We start from the raw sequence: 22080 nt of genomic DNA, 5'->3' as shown, positions 1-22080 counted from the left end.
GCACAGAAAAACAGACATGCTGCAAAGATTCATTGAACTTATGTTATGCTTGACAGTAAAGAGGATCAGCACTATAGTAGTGCCTTTTGTTCATTAGTCTTTGAAGCATAACTCATCATACTGCAATAATTGGAATTTATCAGCTTTAAGTCATACAAATTCTGCCATAAACATCACCTTAAGCTATACACAATTTACTAAATTAACCATAAGCATATTTTGTGTAATGATATTTCTCTCTGAAGTCAAACACCTTAAAAAGAAATGAACCGTTTCTTTTCTATCCGTGTGTGTCTTACCTTGATGCCACATCTCCAGCTGACAGGTAGTGCCATTCACATCTTTTCTTGGTAAGAATGAAAGCTCACACAGGGAGGCGAGTAAGCTCTCATTTAATTCAACAGAATGAAATTATACAACCAGTGGTTAAATCATAAATGAGTCCCATATAGGCTACATGTCTGTCTCTTTAGGGAAACAGGTTGTGCTTGTTTTACACACTCAGTTCATAGGGAAATTGAGAAATTACATTTTTCTCCTGGTAAGAGTGGCATTTGGGAGTGGGATGGTTACTATTTAGATTCAGTCCAGGTCTCAAAACCAAACATTTCATATTCCTCAAACTCACTGCCCATATGCTGTAAAGCTCATAGAGCAGCAATAGTCTTTTTCTCTATTTCTTAACAAAATAAGTCTCTTCGTGTGCTCTTCCTGAGGAGAGACTGAATGAAACGTACCTTCTGTGTATGTGTGAGGTAACCATGAAAATTACATAATTATTATAGTAATATCACATCATCATTGTCATCATCTTTATGATCATCATCAACTACATCCTCATCATCATCATCAACACCACACATTATGGATAGGTCACCTTCATAAAATCATCTCAGCAACAATTGAAAAAGATTAAAGAGTTAAAAGCCAAGCATCGTCATGAGGCTGGATATATACTGGTTTTAACAGTACAGTACACTGACAAAAATAAAGACTCAAATAAATTATTAGAAGACGCACTATAGATCATATATCATATATCTGCACATGGCAGGTGAATAAATGTAAAAACTCAGTCTAGAACGTCTCTCTGTTGTTCCCTCTCTCTGTGTCTGAGTGGTTTCCTGGTCTTTTAGGCAACCAGACAGAGAGAAGTCTGGGTCTGCATGCAACAATCTTCTCCTTATATGTGTCTGATGAAAGGAGAGATTAAATGAGTATAAGTTTGGAGGAAAGACGTGATGTCTTCTGCCTCCTGTAACTCTGCATCCTTCAGTATCCTGAAGAACGGAATTATTAATTTCTTCAGTGTTTCTCCTCTTTTTGTTCCTTGATTCTTGTTTCCCATTCTTCCCAGACCTCCAGATGAGACTTTGAGAGGAGCAGATCCTTAAGTGTTACCTGCCACACTATTAATACTGTTTGGAGAGTGAAGGAAGAAGAGAAGACAGGGGCAATCAATTTAGGACTGTTGTGACTCTCTTTCTCCTCTTCCTTCTCTTCTTTCAATGAGTGAAATGCAAGCTCTGTCTGCATTTCCTCTCTTCCACTCTTCCACCCTTCTCCATCTAGAAGTCCATGGACATGGAGCGCTGTTGGGGGTCAACTATGGTGGTACTGTTACGAGCGCTGTTGCCGCGGACACTGAGGGTTCCGCAGACTCCCGCCATCCCGCCACCGATACCTCCAGCGATGCCGCTAGGCCCCGCCATCCCCACTCCTGCCATCCCCATTCCACCTGCCATCCCCATTCCTCCTGACATTGGCACTCCTCCTGTTATCCCCGATGCTCCTCCAATCCCTCCTCCTGCCATCCCCGACGCTCCTCCTCCTCCCATTGCTGCTCCACCTGTGGCTCCTCCCGCTCCTCCTCCCCCACGCCCATAGATCTCACAGGGGATCTCCTCTGTGACGCGGTCCTCAATGACCTGCTGGTCACAGTCATGAGTCTGTGCGTGCTGCTTGTAGCCGTAGCAGCTTTTCTTGTAGCTGGCTGTGGAGTTGAAAGTCTTCATGGGTGGTGGCTTGGAGAAGTCGTTGTGGTAGGACAGCTCCATGGAGCTCAGGGTGGTGCGGCTGTGCTTCATACTGCCGCCTCCAGTAGCGACTGAGGCTTGCGAGCCGCAGTGGTGCTCGTGGACACAACGGGACATGGTGGAGGAGCGCCGCAGCTTGTGGAAGCTGTCCAGCTCTTCAGACAGGTCAGCTAGGTCTGAGGATATCTCCTTGTCTCGTAGAGAGAAGAGCTCATAGTGAGGCGGGTCAAAGACCTCCTGGAAGCCCGCCTTGTTGAAAACACCAGGCCGCCGAGCTACAACCTTAACGAGACAAAAAAACATTTAGAAAATTCAATGTTAGTGATTCACAAGCCACAAGTTTTCACATTGATATGATAATATATCAAGACGACAACTGGAGTAACACTGACAACATACAACTTTCATTGGAAGCACAACAAATGTTCTACTTTGAAATGAAAAGTTACAAAACGCTGTTGGAAGGAAAGTGGAGATTTTTTTCTTACTCGTGGATAATCAACACACTGTGTTATTTATTTTTTACAGCCTGTGGTAAAGATGTTGCCATAAAGTTTGCTAGTATACTGCATTTTTACACCATCAGCTGCTCAAACAGCCAGAGGTATTTTCTAGAGCCTCAATTTTTCACAATGTTCAGTGGTCATACAGGAAGAAATCCATTACAGAGGAGTCACAGAAGCCAATTTCTTTACAAAGCGTAGCCTCAATAGACCAGCCATAAAGAAATGCTTTTTGAGTAAGGAGAGTCTTCGGGGAATTGTGGGAAATTACACACTAAAGTAACACATAGATGTGTCAGGTTGAGAAAAAATGGCTGAACCAAAAAAGAAAATCATCCTGTAACTAAACATCTCCTACAATATATTGCATTAGTATAGTAGAGTATATAATGGTGTTGAAGCACCCAAAGGTGGAGTTTTTCTTTCTTCACTGTCTCCAAAGCCGGTGTACCCCCACCTGGTTTCAAATCCCAGCCTTGCTTTCAATTATGTGTCTCTTCTCTTGTAGTTCTCTCTGCTTTCCTGCTGAACAAAAGGTCAACCACAAAAGAATGAGTTACCTTTTTCCTTGGCTGCTTCATCTGGACCAAGATGGAGATGATAAGGAGAACCAGAACTATGCCTGACGAAACACCAATGACTGTGCCGTGGGTCTTTGTGATCTGATGGAAGAGACCCTTAGATCGCTTCTCTGGAGAGAAGGAAGGGGAGAGGAGAGGAGAAAATAAGAAGATGAAGTTAGATTTTAAAGACAACATTATTGTAATTATAATGACCTCAGAAGGGAATAGTTGGCAAAATGTTGACCATACCTTTGCAGTGGTTTTCATCCCACGGGTAGACACAGTTCTGAACTCCATTGCACACCAGAGAGTTGTTAATACACATGTTGCTGTGGCAGAAGAATGTATTGGCTGAACAGGGGGCTGCAGGCAAGAGACAATACACAGAGATAATGGAAGTTAGAATAAAAAACAACAGAACAACAGCTGTCTAATAGTGCTGAGTAAAAGATGACTACACTGTGAAAAGCACCAGGAGCTATTTTGATGATAATAACAATAAAACAATAACAACAATAAAACAACAATGTTTTGGCTGTGGAAATCTGTAGAGGCATGTGATAAAAGATAAAGTCTTATATTATTTCTCCAAACACAAGAAGTCTAACAGAGACAGTCCACACAGGGCCATACATCATCATTTCCTGCAGACACAACATCAGGGAGCAATGAGGAGAGGAGACAGCAGCTTCACTGAGCTGCTGCCTTCATGTCAAGGGAGTGTGAGAAACGGGAGGCAGGAAGGAGAGAGGCGCTGGGAGAGTGGATGGTAGGAGGAGAGCAAGAATTCGGGGAAGGATGAAAAGAAGGAAGGGAGGTGCTGGAAACAGCTTCAAGCTATCATGGGGTGCAGATGGTCGGGCAGGTGCCATGAGACACCGCACATTAAAGTGACTGTTAGCCAATGAAGGCTGAGATGGCAGAGACAAAGATGACTAGTAATTGATGCTGGCTGCTAGGCTCAGGAGATCGATGCACTGCCAGTCAGGAGGAAGAGCCGCACGGCTGAGGGAAGATGCAGATGCCTGAGTTTTGGTGGAGACGTTTTAGGGCTGCAGTAAAATCTAGGGGAAATCTGGTTCTTATGTGCGGAGTGAAGCAAGAAACGGGTAAAGTGGAAGTTGAGGAAAAGCAGTAGAATAACATATTTCCTATGTGTTCTATAGTGTGATTTTTCCCCATCAGGTCCTGAGGAATCAGGGCCACCAGGTCGCTTATGTAGCAGTCAGGCACTGAGCATTTAACCGAGTGTTAAATATACTGGAGGACAAACACAGACCTCCCATGTAACAGGTGAAAATAATATCTGAAATATATACTCAGCGGTTGTCCATGCTTATTAGTTTGAAAATAATTTTAATTTACTGCAATACACAACAAATTATTCCTAGGTTTGAGCAACTGATGGGGCCATTCTTCTGAAACCAGCCCCTGGTTAAACAAACAGCACTATGTACATTAAAACCACACTTGAAGTTCTACTGTGAAGTGTCATTGTTACGGAGGAGTTTCGCTATGTGTAAGTGTGTCAACTGCATTTTGTAATTCAATGAAATTTTAATTTTGACATTTTGAGGTGTCAATAACAACAAAATATGCTATTTTGAGACATAAATTTGAAGAAATGTGTTTTTTCTCTTTTGTTATCCCTTCTCTATTGAGTAACAACTCCCATGCCCTCTTATCTAATCTTTTATCAGCTTCAAGAAAAGAACATCATGCTCAGAAAATACCTGTACAGTGTAACCACCTCATGGTTATTTTCAACCAGCACTCACACAATCACATGTTGCTGCTCACTGTGCACCTTTGCTGTTCAGCGTAATATTTCACCTCTATCACTTATGGCTTATTCTCTACTATAAATTGTCCTTTCTCAGCCCCTCTGACAGACATTTTCCACCTCTCTTTTATTTATTTATTTTTTTACCACACACACAGGCTTTTTCACACACACGTGGACACACTCTCTCAGTCTTTATCACAGCTTCAACAGATTGCGGTCTGCTCCACCAGCTTCACCCCTGCTCCAAGGTCCGCCGTGATGAGAGCTCTGAACCTGCACTTCCCTTCCCCGGCATCCTTGCTCTGCCTCAGTGTTAAATAACTTTGACGAAGAGACACGTATATGTGTGTATTGGCATGTGTATGAGAGGGAGAGTGTGTGTGCGTGTTGGAGTGTCCTTCCAATCCATCTCCCAGTGAGCCTGTAGACGGGGTTGCTCCACTGACATTACGATCACTTCCAAACCGATTATAGGTCTCCCGCCTTCAAAATGTAGCTTCTCAGAGGGTGTCAACAACGCTTCCCCCACCCTCCCTTCATACACACACACACATCTCCATCTTTTCCCTCTACATTCCCAGAACCAGAGCGTCACGTCTGAATGTATGCACTGTGTGTGTGCGTGGGTGTGTGTGTGTATTTAGTCTTAATATGTCTGGTTTACATGTCAGATTGGGTTCTGGGGGTTAGATTAGATTAGAGCTTAGATTAGAGCACATTAAGGATGCTCGAGTGCGAAAGGCAAAACTCATCTTCTTCTCTGAGTGACAAAGATTAATGCATCCCTCTCTGGACTGGATTATCCATATATTGCATCGGGTAAGTGCCGGGGACACCAGCCAATTTGCCGTGCTGGGAGCATCAATGTGAAAAAAATGAAAAATGTAAATAGTTTTCGTGGTCAAAAACGGCAGATACAACATTTATAAAGCACTTGATCTAGCTTTTATTTATCATATTATTCAATATCATCTTATTAATAAGAATATAACAGTTGAAAAGAAGCTGCTGCTGTGCGTCTTTCAACACTACAGGGGTTTGAGAGCGGCGGAGAGAGAGAGAGACACTGTTATTTCAGTAATAACAGTAGTACACTTCATTGCTGAGAGAAAAAATGTTCAAAGACCATTTTACTAACCCAACCTCCTGTGTGGAATAAGTACACCTTTGTATTCCTGAGTGCTATGGTTCATACATTAGTTAACTATCCTATTTTCTGTTTTACAAAGGCGAGAAGGAAAATCAAGTCCTTTATAAATGTTGTATCTGCTGTTTCTAAACAGGGAAACGAAAAATGCGTTTTCGCTTGTGGGTTTTGAAATGAAAATCAAATCAATATTCTGTTTTCATTCCTTTCATTTTTGTTTCTGAAACTGCAGAACAACAAAACAACCATAATGTCTAATAGCCTATGCATTGCAATACATTGTCTCAATGCGCTATTCCTTATACTTTCACATCACCTCACCTGGCGCTATATGATCATTCAGCTGATGGAATGGTTCCTTGTAACAGTCGTTATTGGGCTTGCCTTATTTGGTATATGTATGTAATGATTTTTTTTAGACATACTCTGTAATGGTTTTCCATGTAGTCTTCATACAGGCCGTTTATGATGGAAATAATGATATTTAGCATGACATGTTCCATTGGGATGTGAATTGCATTCAGATTTGAGCATCAGTGTAAGGGCTAGTATGGCATTTGTAGGCCCATGTCTATCTATGGTGTCAGGTTTTTTGGTTGTGTATAGTATATATGTTAAGCCTGTACTTCAGCAATATGTCCATGTAAATCTATGGTCTTCATACCCATAATAAATTTCACTTTTTTACATATAAAGTGGGAGGAGGGGGGCACTTCAAGTCTGGTCATCCTAAATCTCCTCACTGTGTTAATACCTGCCTGATCCCTCTGACCTCTAAGTAAACTTTCAGCCAGCCGCTGACTCTGACCAAATAAAGTCTGGGAGTTATTCAAGAGACTTTAGACTTCTCTGAGATGAACTGTGTGATCAGAATTAATGAGGATCCAAATGCTCTTAAGGACTCTCAGAATGAAAAAACACACCCTTGCTGGATTTAAAAGGCCATTAAGTTCTGACTGCAATGGTTATAGGTTTGCTGAAGAAAACAACATTAGCATTCAGCCGGGGTTTGGGAAGTGTGCAGGAGAATGTGGCAATTAATATCTCAGTCTATTCAGGCATTTAATGAAAATATTACAGTGTGCTAACAGAAAAACAGTTTCCTGCATGGCAATTCCTGCTACTTTATGTACAACCTTTAACAGCATCTGTTAGAAGGTTCCTTGTCCTTCAAAAATGATGAAGCTTAATGTGTTATTACTTCCCGCACATCCATTAATCCCATTCAGCTTTTCTTTAAGTCAAACCAGATAAATATGTTTCTATTTTCCTGTTGTAAGTGACCTAGAATAGGCACAGTATCATGTTGTGACATGCATATCAAGAAATTATTTGATGCTTTCAGTTATTTAAAAAACACTGGAGTAAATAATTGGTTTTCTCATATCTGTGTTCTAAACACAGCACAGCGTAATTAGCTTTCCTTTCTGAAATGACACTTCAGTGTCTGTTAGTGACTAGTGATGCATACAGAATGTGGGGCATAAATCAAGTGTATTTGTGTGCATGTTTATGTGTGGGTGGATAATGTGGTGGCCGATGGCTTATAGGTATTACATTATGGTACATATGGTGCCTTTCGTAATCCATAAAAGTGAGTTAAAATAGTGAGATTATGACTGTGAGGACTGGCACTCACGGTCGACAAATGAGGTGAAGAGCATGCGGAAGCGGCTGAGTCGACTCTTCTCATCGGCCCACATTCGCACGACTCCCACACCGTTATCCAGCATCACATCATTGGCCACGGTGCTACAGAACTTGGCCTTGAGGTTCTCAATGGCGCTGCTGCCATCGTAAACGGCCACAAAGTTCTTCTTGCACTCATTAGAGTGTTCCATCTGGTACTCCATGAAGCGCAGGTAGATCTGCAGATAGACAGGAAATGCTAATCAGAGTGAAGCTGAATGAACACCAGAAATCCACAGCAATTCTTAATTTCACCTCACAGCTATCTAACCATAACCAGCAACTGTACTGTCTATGTAGGCAAAAAATGCATCACATCAGTAAAGCAAATTTACCTGAAAAATGTTCAGACACAGATAATGAATAGAATACAATAGATTAGTATAAAACCCTGTGACAGTTTGGCAACCTGCCCACCTCTCTCCCAGAGCACGCTGGGATAGGAACGGGATAAGCTGTTTAGAGGATGCAGCTATGGAAAATGGAATCGAATAATAACAGTAAATCTAATCTAAGTTGTGAAGCAAGCATGCATCATTCACATATGGATAACCAACTACTTAGAAAAATCAATCTTTCAAAATATCTGTCATAGTGCTGCCTGCTCTGCTTCCTCACCCTCCTCTTTTCTCTTAGCTGTGTCTCAATTCAGAGAACGCTGCAGGGAATGCAAGGCTAGTGAACTGAATCTGCACCTCCTCCCAAATGAGAGAGTCTATTCTCAGACTGCAAAACTAGTGTGCTTGGGTGGTCCTTGTAGACAATAACTTTAAATGATAAAGCTGGGAATTTCCACCATGGAACTGTGGTCAAACAGCTGACATAGCAGTAAATACCAGTGGGAAATCTGGGAAAGTCTCATGATACTGAAGTTTGCAGTGTCAGCTGTGATGTTGCTCTTCAACAAAGTTCAATAAAAGGCCTTTTTCATAGCAGACATCTTGAATTGCCAGAGTAGGAAAAGCACAGGTGTCACTAATAATATTAATGACGGCTTTGGTCTCTCTGTTACAGTGAGCTGGCATGCCCAATACCAGGACCTTGAAACTGAAGCAGCTAAATGAATCATCATTAATCTTATTAATTACAGTTGTGCTTTTCTACTGTGACCTGTCAAAATGTCTTCTGTGAAAAATACCTATTGCCAGACTTTGCTTATTTGATGTGCCTGTGACAATGACAACTCAAACACAATCACCTAATGAATACAACTTTGGTTATATGACATTTTAAGATTTGGTGAGGATCGCTTGATGGGACTATTAAAATACTGTCTGACATAGATCAGTGTGTCCACCAAATTCATGCAAAAGATGGCCTTTCTCAGCCTCTTAATAGACCTTTTTCAAAGCAATCATCTCAACTTGCACAGGTATAGCTAATAATAGTAACAATCCAGTTAGAAAGCATGCACAGTATCAGGGTCCTGGAACTGGCTCATCAAAGTGCAATTCATTTGTTATTAATGTTTTTAAGTACACCTGTGACTTTCCAGTTATTATTATAGAATCTGTATAATCTCTATATATTAAGTTCTCCTTAATATATAAACAGTTGCATTAAGTTAAACCTTTCAAAGTCATCACATAAAAAATGTCTTTAAATTGTCTTTAAATTGAAAAAATCATATCAGCAGTAATGACATAAGATCTTGGTCACAGGGGCAGAAAAACTTAGATAAAACTTCAGCACATTGAGCACAAAAGCACCTGTAAGCATACAGCAGTTAAAGGTATACTATGCAGGATTTTCCCAAAAAATGATGCACAGACTCATACAAAAATAATCCCTCTCAATAATCACTTATGACCTACTAGGAGTGTGTGTCAGTGTATGTATCTACAGAGATCCTGCTCTCTGCCTGCATTCTCTTATTATTTTGCTGTGTTCGGGGCATTTCTGGGGTTGAACCTTTGGACAGTGGGTGTGTAGCCCCCAGCCAATAACAGCGTTCAGGGTGTGAGTGTGGGGCTCTATAAAAACGTAGCAACATGGACAAGAGGAAGTTATGAATATGGCAGAAACAGCGCAGATGTTCTGCTTGTTCAAAAGTTGTTTGATAAATTGCTCATACTGTCTCCCTTACTGTCGGATTTTGCAGTCATAGTCAACACGAGTGAAGTATAAAGTCCGTTTCATTCTGTTTGCTGTGGACTCTGCAGCAGACTGCTGTCAACTGTGTATATGTGTGTGTGTGTGTGTGTGTGTGTGTGTGTGTGTGTGTGTGTGTGTGTGTGTGTGTGTGTGTGTGGAGCTCATCCCCGCCCTCGTGCATACAGAGAGCAGAGAAATACATTGTGCTGGGGACGAGGGCCAACTTTGAATGTTGTGTTTTTCAAATAGTAATCAACAAATCCTGCGTAGTATGCCTTTAAGTAGCTACATGCTTTTATTCTGCTGCTGAATGTGCTGCTCTGTTCCTTCTGCATCACTGAGTTAATATCTGGTGAGGCAACTCCGAGCGGCTGCTAAATTCAGATCCTCTTCACACTGCACATGTACGACCAGTGAAATGACTGTGGGGACTGTGTGTGTGTGTTTATATGTTAGTTAAGTTAGATAGGGCATGGGTGACTAATGCATGAATGTTTATATGTGTATGCATAAAATATTTCTTGTATACCTATGAGTGTATATTGTTAATGTAATGCTTATAGTATGTGACAGTATATAAAATTTTCTAACTATGTGTGCATCTGATTTTTTTAATGTGTGCATGTCAGTATATTGGGTACATCTCAAGTCTCTTAATTGCATCCACGTTTCCCTCACTTGTGTCTTTTCCTTGCATCCTAGTCCCTCCCACTGAGGATGCAAGGAGAGACACAAGGAAACCATGTGAAGAGAGAAGAAACAAGGAAATATTTTAGTTTTTAGATTTTAGTTTTTAAAGAAACGAGATGTCCCCCTGAAGTGTCACGTGATGCGACGTCTGTTTCTGATGATTCTGATGATCCGTTTTCAGCTGATCACAACTGGATCAGCTGTCAGTTCAAACAGCTGTAGTGACGTTTGATAGAGTTTGTATCTGCACACATGTGCGCTGTCCTAATACCAACAGCAGCTGTTTTCTCTCTGCAGCCTGTAACCCATTTAACAAACACCTGCACGTGAATAAAAACCTGCACTCTGTATTTATACTGTGTACTGTGTCCTGCTCAGAGGCACAGGGACCATTTCTACTGGCAGAATGCGTTTATATTATTTATTAATGACTGCATTTGTATTTATTGATATTCTAATTGTTGATTCATTGTTCAATAGGCCAGAGTATGATTATGGCGGCCTTTTGAACACTGGAAATTATTTATTAGGCTAAATGTTCCACGGAAGAAGGAAATGATGTAACTCAATCAAACCTGATGTTTAGGAATTCTCAGCCTCACATGTGCCTGAATGGAAATGATGTTAAATTATGTAAAATATAATATAAAATATGTGTCAAAATAAAATGTAAAAAGTGTTTCTTGCTGACAGACAGACTCTTCCTTTGGCTACTTTATTTTTAAACATAATAAAAGTTAATGGGGGAAATAACAGATCATGAAAAGAAAAATCTTTCTAATAAATGAAGAAAGTTGTTTATGGTTCTTTTGTTTATCAGACTGCCAATCAGTGATGGTTAACTAGATGATGAATCAGAAAACAAATAAAATATAATACTTGGGAGTGATACACTTGAGTTTAATCTGTAATCTGTCTCCACTCAGTGATGTGATGTACAAGATCAGTCCAATCAGCTGCAGTGTCCAATCAATAACTACTTTCCAATAAGGGGGTGTGCTGGCTGGTAAAAGATTTCCATGAAGGCGGCTCTCGTGCAACCTTGCTCCTCGGAGCAGAAATTAGAGCTTTGAGACGGCCTTCAAAATAAAGGACCAGAACGACTTCCGGTTCAAGTGAGGAGCAAGGAGCGAGGAAAGATCAAATAAGACAATAAATACTTGAGATGTTCCCATTGTGGTCAGTGAGTAGCACAGGAGCATGAGCACTTATTCTGTCAATGGGATTTTGGATATCCACTCCTAAATATCAGAATTTATGAGAACACATCAGCCAGGGCTGCATTTTATAAACAACATTCTCCTGCATTGCCTTTTCCCATGCTGCCTCTCTGTGTGTTTGCACTGCTAATTATGTATTCAATTACAATCACAATACAGACATGACCACAGGAGGATTTGTTCTCAATGACTGGAGTGTGGTTCATACAAAATATTTAAACCAGCAAAATCACTGAAAGGCTTATATAGATGTACCTCTGCTTGGTTGCTTGTTTACTTAATTACATTCTTTGGAAAAAAGCAGGTCAGAACAATATTTTCCAATCACACAAAAGATGATAGTAGAAGACGTTTTGACCTGAAGGACTCATACATTTCTTTCTGAGTGTTGGACAAATCCATTACTCTTTTTTATACTGGAATTCTTCAAAAGCACACTGACATCACATTTGCTACTAAGGGTACAAAAGAGAAAAAAAGTAAAAATAATACTGACATAAAGACAGAGAACGCTGTCAAGGTGAAGTCCTGAAACAACTCTGTTGACAGAAAGGGAGAACACACTGCACAGACTGCTAGTAGACAAGGGGAGTCTGGAGTTGACTCCACAGCTACTTAGAAATTCAGAGCTGTTTCTGCTCTTGTTTATATTCAGAGCATCACCCCACTTCAACGCTGTGAGCTTTCATGCTAAATTTCTAAATTATTTCACCCCAGATTCCTTTTTTGTAGACAATTCATATCTATTCTGGGATAGACTGTGTGCGTCACTAGCTAGACGAGATGAGATTTTGTATCAGTTGCCATGTGGTCCAGCTTAGATTTGCGGTTTACGCTGATTAATTAGAAAACATTAGTTCTTTGACTGAAAAATATACTTCTCAGGATGTTTATATATTTCATGTTATAACTACTTTTGTTAAGTTAGGGTGTGCACTTGTCAGGATTTTTAAAATAGCTTTGAGTCATGAGTCATCCAAACAAAACTCCAGACAACACTCATCCTAACCCCCATAATGGAAAATTTTGAATGCACCAAACAGAGGTTGCAGGACAGGATAAGAGCAACACCTGCCATGATTCCTGATGACTAATACGATCCCGTGTACTGACCTTGGACTGAGGAGGAGCCCTGATGGTCCAGATACAGTCCAGAGCATCACCAGGCTTCACTCTCTCTTCTTCCTCCACCTGACTGGAGCGAATAATCCCATCAAATCCACCTATTTCAAACTGACAGTCTGTAGAGAGGAATGTGGAGGAGAGGTAGGAAGAGAAAGAGACAGAGGGAAAAGGAGAGAGAGAGGTGAAAAACACAGTAAAGGTGAGAAAGAGGTTAGATGTAGGTACATGAGAAGCAAGAGAGAATAAGGATAAAAGAGAGAGAGAGAGCAAAATACGACGAGACAAAAGGGTAGGATGAGAAGAGGAGCATGACAGACTGAGGGACAGATGAAGGATTTCATTTAAAGAAGTAAAGGATTAAAGGCGGAATAGAAGTGAGCACAGCGGATTAGGACAAAGGACAATAAGAAGACAGAGGAACAAAGGCAGACAGACAGACAAGGAGGAAACAGCAGGATAAAAGAGGTGTGTGTTCCTTCATGTGTTTGGTGTATGTGTGTGTTTGTACGTCCTTTCACTTTAGGTACAATTGTGTGCTTGTCAAGGTACATTTGCACGTTCAGCATTCACGTCAGAGGCAGAGATAGCCTCCGGTAAGCTTCTGAGCACAGAGGAGCTCTTCAAAAAGAATCTGGCAAAATACTGAAGAGCTTACCTGGGATGGGGTTTAGCAGTCCGCCCACGTGTAGATGGAAATCAGGGTCTGAAATGATAAGATTTGGGAGGCACGTTACTCTCAATCCACACAGCAGAAATAGGCAAGCAGAGAACACAAGATAAGATCCCATTAAGGCAGGCCAGATAAAGCAGAGAGGGGTCTGTTTGAAGCTAATATCTGTTGCCTGATGGGAGACGCTGATTTCTAGGCATATTGTGTTTAGATTCAGGAGGCTCTGATGTTGAGCGTGTGACTGCTGAAGAGCATGAAAAGCGAAGGAAAGAAGCCCGTGATGTTTGGGAAATTGGAGACCCCATGGGTGACTTGTGGATGTCTAGTCAGCCCATGTTCAGTCATCCTTTACTGGTAATGAACACAAAAAAGTTGGGCGATGCAAGAAAATGATGTTTTAGGGAAGAATGATATTTTTTTCTGTCACACTGAGGTCAGACTCTCTTTTATACTTTTGAGGACTTTGTAAAATCTGTCTGGGACCAGTTCTCTACATATCTTCCGTCAAACCTTTGAAGTCTACTGAAATTAGCTTGGAGAGTCTGAGGGTGTACTTGGGCATTACATTCACTGCAAATGTACAGTTTGGGTGTCTCTACCTGCAATGAAGGTATATTTGATTCGAAAGCCGAGGCCCTCCAGCTCCTCGTCGCTGGTGAACTTGATCCACATGAAACGGCCCGTTGATGTAACCAGGCCCGGGTTCTTGCCCCCACAGAAGCGATCGATGAGCGGCGAGAACCCAAATGGTCCATCACGGATTTCGATGTGATCGAAGCGGCACTCAAATGATGGCTCGATGTAGTAATTCTTATCAAAAGCCAGCTGAATCCTTTGTCTAGGGAGAGCTTTGGCGAGCAAAAGAGTGGGGAGAGAAAAGAAACAAAAGGGGGAAAAAAATCCATGAAAGGAAAAAATAAATCTTGCTTTTTGCAGGACAAAGACAAATCTGGATGATAGTCTAAAGCATAAATAAAAGGAGGTGCAAATATGAGTTAATCTGGATTTTAAAATTGATTTTAAATCAGAGCAGGCTGTTATGCTCAGTATACTCAAACTTGTTAGAAGTTGGGTCAGACTGAGGTACAGGGTACTAACTAAAGCATTTTTCAGACATGGGATACTTTTCTGGCTTAAAACATACAAAACAGTCACATGGTATCATAATTTGGTAAACAGCAGATTAGAATAAATGTTTAACCTGGTTCAATCACCCAGACTTTGTGTATGCTTTGGTTTGTTCTTTCCAACTGTGGTAAACAGCACAATACACACATTTCTGCATCTATTAACCATGTATGCAACTATACACAAAAACACACACAATCTGACATGTCAGCATTGTTGTGTTCAAGTCAGTGAATTAAGAACATTGCAATCACAGCATGAACTGTAGTTCACAAGTTCACCTGTCATGCAAATCCAGATCATGTCTTATATAAAGAATGGACAGAGCTCTTAAATAGCCCCCTCACTCACACACACACACACACACACACACACACACACACACACACACACACACACACAAACACACACAAACTCAGGAAGCATTTAACAAGGGAAATGTATTCCTGCCTTGGGAGATGAATCATGGAAGTATAACATTTAGAGGAAAAAGATCGAGGTCAAGGGTGGTACATGTGTTTGGTACAGCATGTAACAAAATAAAATAACACAGAAGATGCTCTTTTCTCTGTGTGAAATACTGTCTCTGTTCTTATGTTTGAATTTGAGCCCGAGTGTTCTCCTTTTCTGCTTGAACGAGCAGCTTGTATGCCTGCACTTCCTGCTATCATTCCCTGTAGAGTCTCATTCTCTCTATAACTTTCTATATCCTTCTTTCTCTCACACACACACAAATGACACAGCTTGATACAGAAAGAGCAGAAAGTATAATCACTCGATCTATTGAGCTGATGAACTGGGGGACATAACACAATCAATGAGCCTCACTAACCACAAATTATGATTACAAAGCTATCTGATTAGCACTTATGCCAAACGTGAACATCTCTCTGTCTCTATGTGAGGCAGAATAAAAGGCTCAACACTGCAGCCTGCATGTGATTATGACTGAGGCCATTTAAGACCAAATAATAGCAAATGATAGGTTCCATCTGTCGCCTTCCAGACCAACAGCGATGAACTACTGCACACACTAGTAGGCTGTCTGTGTTGAAGCCACGGCTTATTCCTCAACAATAGGTCTGGGCTTGCTTTGTCCACAGGGGGAGCCCTTGAGCCATGTGTAAAATCTAAACCCCACCACGACCAAGCACACATCTGATCTGCATTTCTGATTTCATGAGAGGCTGTGCTTTAACTTCATGGACAAACAGTTCTTCAATTTAGTATGAAAACACATCAACCACTATCCCAAACCTCATCTCCTATAGCTGCTAGCGATGCTTTCGATTATATTTCCCGCACACCACCAAATTACTGATGGATGTGATATTTCTGGTAAACACTAAAGCGTTGACAAGGGCGCTTGCAATTCAGTGATATGCCCCACCAGAGCTCAGTTCTGTAGCAGATGTTTATCTCTTTTATGTTTCATTCAATAGCGGAGTCTTCTGGCACACCCTGCCAATAGAGAGGAACACAGCACTACTCTGATTAGGCCAGACGTCAGGGGCTACCCACAATGCGCCACTCTCCATCATTTTCAAAGGGCTATATCTGTGTGCTGAAACAAACTCAGGATGGCTCATTCGGCAAATGTCAGGCTCATTGCCCGCCAGCAAAGGAACGGAAAATCAGATAGGGACAAGGTATATAAAACAATGTCAGTCAGACTAATGACATTCACTGAAGGAGGCAATATGCTGACAGGTGGGAAACTGTGTCAGCTGTTCTGGTGACAACAGCTACCAAGCAGAAGATAAAGCTTTCAGATGGAAAAGGGCCTGGCTTTACCTTCCAGGATGTAAACACACTCCTTGTTGGGCGGGTAGGTGTTGGGGTAATTCGGCGATGTGAACACCCCGCCGTTGATGTTGCGGACCCACGTGCCACAGTCGTTCTGGTTAGGGCTCTGGGCGCCATGCTCGGTCGGGGAATCTAAAAGCGTAGACGCAGAGAGCAGACGGACAGATGGGTTATTGAGTTGGGGATCAATGAGGGAATGATTGGAAGGCAGGGAGAGTGGAGGGGAGGGTTAGAGAAAGAAAAGAAAAAGAGAGAAAAGCGACAAGCAAAAAAGCAAAGAAAGAAGGAGGAAAGGAAAGACAGGATGAAGAAAAGGACCATTTTGTCCTGTAGACATACAGGCTCCTTATTTCACACAGCGTTGCTCAGTATGTGTGAAATAACATTCACATTCAGTAGAAGGATATTTGATCTGTGGCTTACCTTTAGTTCTCTGTGCCAGAGCGAAACCCTCTTCTATGAGAAAGAAGAGTATCCACGCTGTAAAACACATAATACAACATTTATATAACAAAAAAATGAAAATCACTGAACAGCCGCAGAAGTACGAGCGATAACCTGCAGTATTGATTTCAACTAACCTTGATGAATAGTGAGTAAAATATTAATCAATACAATTTCAAGTAAATCCCTGACAGAGTTGGTAAATTTCAAAAAGCATATAGCAGTAGAGAAAGGAGGCAGAGAGCTATCAGAGGAATGATTATCATATGGTGTATATACAAATGTAGCCAGTCTTTATAATACTGGTCTCTGTTCGAGATATAATCATATTGCCAATATGAAGCACATAAAGCATTCATGAAAGGTCAGTGCTGGAAAATATTACAGACGCATTCAATGATGAATCATTTGATGTAGATGTACATGCTTCTGCTAAAGTTTCTAATATTAATGTCTGTATACCTGCATGGATTATGTGGTCCAGTTTCATTAATGGAAGCAGTGATATTTAGCATTCTTCTCCATGAGTTAATGAAGTGGGTCCAAACTCTTAGACAGCATCTTCTTATAAATGAGGAAAACATTTATGAATCGTTACTGTTGATTTATTTTGTTAAGGATATCTGGGCCAATACACACTGAACTAGAGCTGCAACTCTAGATTATTTCATTATCGATTAATCTACTGATTATCTGACTGGCAGCCTGTAACATAATCCCGTAGTCCTGTTCCCCAAACTAAAGGCACGGATGCCTGTGTAAAAACCCCAAATATTTAGTTTACCATCACATAAGACAAAGAAAAGCAGCAATGATTGGCTTTTTCTGCTCGAAAAAATGACTTCAATAATGAATCATTTCATCTCTACACTGAGCAGACCTCAAACTTGAATAGATCAATGACTAATTCCACAATAAATACATGCAGAGGAGAGGAAGGTAATAATAAAAAGGCATTAGCTACTATAGATTAGTAGTAGTATAGTGGTTGTGGTTGTAGAAACATTCTGATATTTACTGAGTAGGGTTTAAGAGGTTTAGGGCAGCTCTCATAGTAAGAGATTTCTGGGGTAAGTAGCATAATGTAGTTGCTGCAAATTATAGTTGCTGTATAATATGGCTGCAGGTGTACCAGCAGGGACACATGCGATAGTCTTAGCGACTGCTGCTGATGCACCACCTGTGGTAGCTCCTGAAGTAGTGCATTATTGGCATATAGCAGGATTAGTCATTACATTGGAGGTAGTACAGCAGTGGAGCGGTTGCTGTAGTGAAAGTTGTCTAGCAGTAATAGAAGTAGTTGTTCATTAAAGATATAAACATCAACTCTCATCCAAACCATGAGACTCTAATCTGCAGCCTCTAGGCAGCAGAAACATAAAGCATTAGCAGAAAAAAAAAAAACAGGATTATAGGCTCCAAGGCTTACAGCACTGATGAGAAGACAGGCATTTGGGCAGAGCACAGCTACAGACAATAGGTGAAATATGTTGCATTACAATGATATCTGCACTGAGGGCGAGCATGTTACAGCTTCTGACACTGTCTTGCTCTGATAAGCCGCTATAGACCTGATCCCCACTGAGTTCATAATAGGTTGGCCCGCTCACATCGAATTAGAGAGCGAGCGTGAGCCTGGCACATTGCATAATGGCACCCAGTAAGGAAGGATGGAAGACAGAGAGAGTAAAGAGGAGAGAGAGAGAGGGGCGCGGGTCTAATGAAGAAGAATGCATGGTTAACATAAGCAGTGAACACAACCGCACCAATGATCATGCACGTTTGAATGGACTCATTTTGAAATGCGCGTGCACACACACACACACATATACACACACACACACACGGCCTCCAGGCTCCTCATTACTTCTATCTCCATTATCTTGCAATGAAGTATTGTAGGTGGGAGTATGAACTACCACAGGCAGCACATTTAGAGAACAGACCACCCAAACCGAAAAGCCATGTTACAAAAAGGTGCTGTTGGCTCTCTGAAGCCTTTTAGTGACTAAATCTTGTAAATAGCAAGAGAACTGCTGTCCTCAACAAAGCTCCTACATGCAAAATGGTTATCTTTTAAAGGCCTTTAGGCTGCAAATATTAACAAAACATGGAACCGTTTCACCTTTAAAAGTTTTGAACCTCAGAGTTACATTGAGCTATAGTGACAGATGTGTGTATCATGCACATAAATAGCTTTATTATTAGGCAAACTTAGGCAAACTTATTAGGCAAAAGTTGCATTATTAATGTAGCCATTTGTAACATGTTTTGTAATATTATAAATAAATTACAAGGTAAATAGAGTTTGCAGCCATTGTCACTTCAGTACCACACCAGAATGGTTGAAAATGCTGCTCACAACGAATGTCAATTAATAGGCTATCTTTGAAAAAAAAAAAAAATCACTGCTGAGTTCACTATCAGGCAGCTAATATAATATATATATATGTAACAAACTGCAGGCTGGGTCTTGCATGTGCAGCTCAAGACATATTTCCGACAAGCGTTGGTCTTATCCCATAAAATAAGCTTTATCTGACCTCTGTTCATTTTTAAAAAGCCAGAGGGAAAATGACCGCGGGTTCAAACCCCGCGATTCTAGGTCATGTCATTTCATTTCTACATCACTTCTCACTTCATTTTACAAGCCAAGTTAAGGCTTTTATCTGCTTTTTCCTCTGAAACTGACTAGACATTGTCAGACAAAAACAGAGGCCATCGCAGCCATAACACACAGCATACAGAAGGACCGGGAATTATAGAAAAGCTGATAACGTGAAATTTTGCTCGGTTATGTCCTGTCCGAAAAAGGAACCACGGCCTTTTAACCAATTGCGTAGCCTGTAGGCCTAAGCTATCTGGCGTTCTTTGCAAGCATTTAGGCTACCAGCTATAAAAGGCCACCAGGAAATATGACTAGGCTAATTGAATTGGTAACATTTGATAAAAGCTATAACATGGTTAAACTCTCTGGTATTGAGATTAATCGGGTGTCAACAGGCTTAAACGGTTAAAATGAAGAACGGCAGCATTGTCCAATTAATGTAGTTGCACCTGTGGCCACATAGCAGTTGATTTATCGTCGACATGCTGTTAATGACGCTTAAGAGAAGTCCAATTAACAGTTAACTTCATAAATTGTTGAAATAGGCTAACCAACGAAAACGGAACTTACATTTATTCTAGCGGAACTACTGCAGTAAACCGCCCGCACCAAAGCACCACGAACGCTTCACTGACCACATCAAGAGAGGTGCTGCAGCCGCGTGCTGCGTTGCGTGCCTCAGGTGTTGATGGCGCGAGACGGTGGCTGAAGCCGGAGCCAGTGGAGCAGCAGCACCGCACGCGCACCGCACGCGCACCTGCTACAGGACTCGGGCTTTAAACTCGGAGAGCCTCTTCTGCTACGGAGGTTGTAAAACCTTATAATTAGTGTTTACAGCCGCTGTTCGTTTTAATCAAAAACAGTTTCTAAATGTATTTAAGAAGAACAAATACGTGCCAGCGGAACCTTCAACCTGCTTCTTTTTGTGGCGACATTTCTGGAGACAAAGTGCTACATACAATATGTTATTATGCCAGTGATTAAAAACACACAGTCAAACTGTCCGCTCATTGGAAACACTCTCTGCTCCCTGACGGTTTTATCGCTTCTATATGGATTTCAAATAGTATGTGACCTCTGCTGTCTATTATAGTCATGAAACACAGATTGCACTCACGTATGCTGGTATGGACAGAGACACACCTCATACAGTGCAAACTGGCTGCTGGAAGAACAAACTCTCCTTTTTTAATTTTCTTTCTTTTTAAATTTCACTCTGAAATGCTTCATCATATGACCATAATAGTAAATTAACAAATCAGTGCTAATCAATGAAATGATCAAATCCAGCGGAGCATTAATCAAACATTTTAGGAACCATTTGGCGTTATTTTAGTTTATTTTTGACTGGTCGGTTCTAACCAAACCCCAGAAGAACCTGTTTGGCTTTTGCTGAATCTTAGAAAATAAGGAAGCAGACTAACAGATCAGCCAGTGGTTCATGTGTAGTAGTGATGTAGACAATAAAAAGATTTGCCATAAACAGTCACAAGAAGGCAACTTGATAACAAAGACAAATATAGGCGAAAGACAGAAGGATGTATTTGTCAGAGAGCAGCAGAAAAAGAAAAAATCAGAATCAGTTTGCGTATATATTTAAATTTAAGCTCTCACAGTCAAAGCTGATTACATAGAAAATGAGGAATATCGTAATTGTTCTCAAACTGTCTCATCCATAGTGAGTATCTTATAATTTTATGTCATCCTCATGCTCTGGAAATGTATTGACATCTTTATCACCTGCCAATAAAACACCTAATGTGTTGAATAACAAAAAAGGAACAAGGTAAATACATTTATCCAAAGCTTCAAATAATGAAATGTCGATTTCTGCCCAAGGCGCCGGACCCTGACGCGCACCACGGATGCTCGGGCAGCTCGTAAACGACTCACCTCTGTACATTTCCTCTCACGATGTGATTCCAACCCAAAAGCACCTTTCTAAAAACACCCCCCAATTCTGTCCATTTTATGGATCCAACGGGCTTTTCACAAAATCCAACTTTTCTCCGGCAACAGTAAATCCATTACGCAGAGCCACGCTCCGAGAAGAAAGCAGCGAGCACCAAGCTCTCCTTCAGTCGGCGATCCCGCTGCGTTTGGCTGGAAGATGTACGCTGCTTGTGAGCCTTTCAGCCAGGCATCATCACACTAAAACCAGCCTCCTGTGGGACTACAGTGGAGATGACATGTGGAGGATGGACTGATCCAAGCGGACTGACGCGCTTTAGGAGAGGTGGATATCCAAAAGACGCATACGGGTGAATGATGGATGGATGGAGAGAGACAGAGAGGAGGAGGAGGAGGAGAAGGAGGAGGAGAGCCTATCTCTGTCTGCTCTCCGTCCGTGTCTGAACTAAGAAATGCTCCTGAACGAGGCTCATTTAAGCCGTGGGCGCTGCTTACATCAATGAGTGGCTTGTCATGAGCATCGTGAAGCTAGACAGAATGAGAAAAACACTTTTCCGGTCGGTACTATCAAAATGAAACCTCACAGGCGAACTTGTTGCATCTTTTTTAAATTACAACAAATACAGTGAAAATGCAGAATTCAGGCAAAGTCCTGTTGTA

General features: G+C 41.2%; 1 protein-coding gene across 2 annotated transcripts; it reads right to left on the bottom strand.

Moving 5' to 3' along the window:
* Positions 1-283: 283 nt before the first annotated feature.
* Positions 284-21894, bottom strand: LOC121904290 (neuropilin and tolloid-like protein 2). 2 transcript variants are annotated; one of them, XM_042421960.1, is made up of 11 exons: positions 20080-20215; positions 17364-17465; positions 16881-16937; positions 16446-16589; positions 14123-14371; positions 13509-13556; positions 12842-12969; positions 7675-7903; positions 3352-3465; positions 3100-3230; positions 284-2318 (listed from the first exon to the last, which is right to left on the bottom strand). In XM_042421960.1, exons 2-11 carry the CDS (start codon positions 17389-17391, stop codon positions 1569-1571), a joined length of 1878 nt encoding a protein of 625 aa, XP_042277894.1. In that variant the 5' UTR covers positions 17392-17465; positions 20080-20215; the 3' UTR covers positions 284-1568. The 2 variants fall into 2 exon arrangements, with proteins under 2 accessions (XP_042277894.1, XP_042277902.1); XM_042421968.1 differs by lacking the exons at positions 17364-17465; positions 20080-20215 and adding an exon at positions 21403-21894.
* Between the last annotated feature and the right edge of the window lie 186 nt (positions 21895-22080).

Source organism: Thunnus maccoyii, chromosome 1 (genome assembly GCF_910596095.1).
Source record: "Thunnus maccoyii chromosome 1, fThuMac1.1, whole genome shotgun sequence".
Lineage (NCBI taxonomy): Eukaryota > Metazoa > Chordata > Actinopteri > Scombriformes > Scombridae > Thunnus > Thunnus maccoyii.
Note: the sequence above shows the minus strand (reverse complement) of the source record. Positions and strands in the feature narration are given on the sequence as shown.